This window comes from Limulus polyphemus, unplaced genomic scaffold (genome assembly GCF_000517525.1).
Source record: "Limulus polyphemus unplaced genomic scaffold, Limulus_polyphemus-2.1.2 Scaffold8454, whole genome shotgun sequence".
Taxonomy (NCBI): Eukaryota; Metazoa; Arthropoda; class Merostomata; order Xiphosura; family Limulidae; genus Limulus; species Limulus polyphemus.
In genome coordinates, this window is record NW_013674064.1 from 10,472 (window position 1) to 13,059 (window position 2,588).

General features: G+C 35.4%; 1 protein-coding gene across 1 annotated transcript in view; it reads right to left on the minus strand.

Moving 5' to 3' along the window:
• Nucleotides 1–2,588, minus strand: part of LOC106475353 (Down syndrome cell adhesion molecule-like protein Dscam2) — a gene marked incomplete at both ends in the record, with an annotated part of 26,964 nt that overhangs the window by 8,618 nt on the left and 15,758 nt on the right. Inside the window, one exon of the mRNA XM_013936041.2 lies at nt 1,600–1,881. Within this exon, the coding sequence (XP_013791495.2) occupies nt 1,600–1,881 (282 nt within the window). The remainder of the gene's footprint in view (nt 1–1,599; nt 1,882–2,588) is intronic.

A 2,588-nucleotide genomic window follows, 5' to 3' on the forward strand; every position in this document is an offset into this window, starting at 1 on the left:
ATCGCCCCCACGGCTGAAATGGGCGAGCATGTTTGGTGGGACGGAGATTCGAACCCGCGACCCTTAGATTGTCAGTCGAGCGTCCTAACCACCTGGCCATGCCAGGCATTAGGCAACGAAAAACACTACCACAACCATTTTTAGTGGCGTGCCCATGTCGTTAACTTTGGCCTTTGACCCAATTTAATTTTAACAAGATTAGGTATTACAACTGCCATAAAGGAAACTTGGGCCCGGCATGGCCAGGTGGTTAGGGCGCTCGACTCATAATACTCGGGGTTTGAATCCCCGTCACACCAAACATCCTCACCTCCGCCATTGCCTGGTCCCAACTCCAGGATGAGAAAGGAGGAGGGTTGGGCGCAGGGCTAGCAACTCCACCCCGTAAAAACCAACCTGCTACAAGTAACTGCAACAACAACTTTCCGTTGGTGAAATGTTGTTGCGACCCTATGCTCCACTGGGAGTTTACAGGAATAAAAAAAAGGAAACTTGACCAAGTCTTCCAGTTTATAACCCTAAAAATCGGGATTCGATACCCGCAGTGGGCAGAGCACAAATAACCCATTGTGTAGCTTTACGTTTAACAATAGATAAATTGAGCAACTACGAATAAGTAATCACACACACACACACAACAATTAAATAGCCTTAAAATTACACATAGCAACTGGATTTCATTACCAGGAAGTCAACAAGAAATAACTAGAGGGATTGCTGGTAGAAGGCAACATAGCTCGAGGACACTGAGGCCGGAACTAAACATGACTATTATATATAAAAATTAAATAGATTTTATATTCAGTTTAATGAAGCAATATGATAAACTAAAAAGGACTTTCCATAGAATAACACATGACATTTTATGTGATGAGGCATCCTTCTACGGTAGACATCTGTGCCAACACGAATATTAAATATATTTTATATACATAACTTTGCTTATAGTTATATTAAATAGACATCAAGTGTTTTTATACTTCCAATTTGTAAGAAACTTGTGAGAAAACGTGTACTGCCATCTATGGAGTAATATTATTGAAGGCCAGTGTTGTTTTCATTCATTTTAGGAGAAAAATATGGTTTGAGGTTCATAACAAAAAAAAATCAAAAATATCAGTTCCTTTTATTGAAATGTACTTAGTAATGATTTAGTAATATCCACGTTTAAACATATTTGTTTCATATATATTAAAAAAAAAATAAAAATGGATCGAAAATCTAGTTTTCATCCATGATCTTCAAAATAAAAGTCTGGAGATTTACTTTCGTGATTATTTCTATCCAGAAACAAAACAAAAACAAAACCCACTGTGGTCAGTTGATTTACGTATTTTACGGCCCCAAAGGGCGGAGCGTGTTTCTGTGATAATGGGACGTGAACCATAAATTCGCAGTCTGGACCACGCCCGGCACATAAAGTTTAGTATCATTTTCAAATAGTTGATTTTGTTTCCATATGTATCTATAAAACAAAAATCTGTTTTCTTATTGACGTTCATATCTATCTTTGTTTTGGAATATCACTTAAATGACATCTTTAACTGTGTATTAACACCACACGGTTTTCATTAAGACTACAACAGAGCGTCAACTCACCGTCCACCACCAGCACAGCACTGTGACTGACAGACGCCGCTGCGTTGTTGACCTTGCAAGTATAGTTTCCATTGTGATGAGTTTGAACATTAGAAAAAAACAAATCGCTTGAAAAATCGTCCTTAGTTCTTTTCCCATTCAAGCCTTGTTCCAACGGTTGTCCGTCCTTGTACCACTGAATGCTTAGCGGTGGATCGCCTTTGATCACCGTACACACCAGTCTCGCCCGCATGCCTTCCTGGATGTTTCTCGGAAAGGAAAAGGGGTCGATCACAGGACGTACTGGAACGTGAAAATCTGGTTAGTCTTAGTCTTTGCTGAATATTATTAAGAAATCTATTTTACCTTTTAACGTTTTTACACAAAGAAATATAATTAGTAGTAAATAAATACATTTATTATGTCCTTAACAGCAACTAAAATAACCGTAAGTTGTAAATAAATACATATTTTATGTCCTTAACGGTAACTAAAATAACCGTAAGTTGTAAATAAATACATTTGTTATGTTCTTAACAGCAATTAAAATAACTGTAAGTTGTAAATAAATACATTTGTTAAGTCCTTAACGGCAATTAAAATAACTGTAAGTTGTAAATAAATACATTTGTTAAGTCCTTAACGGCAATTAAAATAACTGTAAGTTGTAAATAAATACATTTGTTAAGTCCTTAACAGCAACTAAAATAACCGTAAGTTGTAAATAAATACATATTTTATGTCCTTAACGGCAATTAAAATAACTGTAAGTTGTAAATAAATACATATTTTATGTCCTTAACGGCAATTAAAATAACTGTAAGTTGTAAATAAATACATTTGTTAAGTCCTTAACGGCAACTAAAATAACCGTAAGTTGTAAATAAATACATATTTTATGTCCTTAACGGCAACTAAAATAACTGTAAGTTGTAAATAAATACATTTTTATGTCCTTAACGGCAATTAAAATAGCTGTAAGTTGTAAATAAATACATTTTTATGTCCTT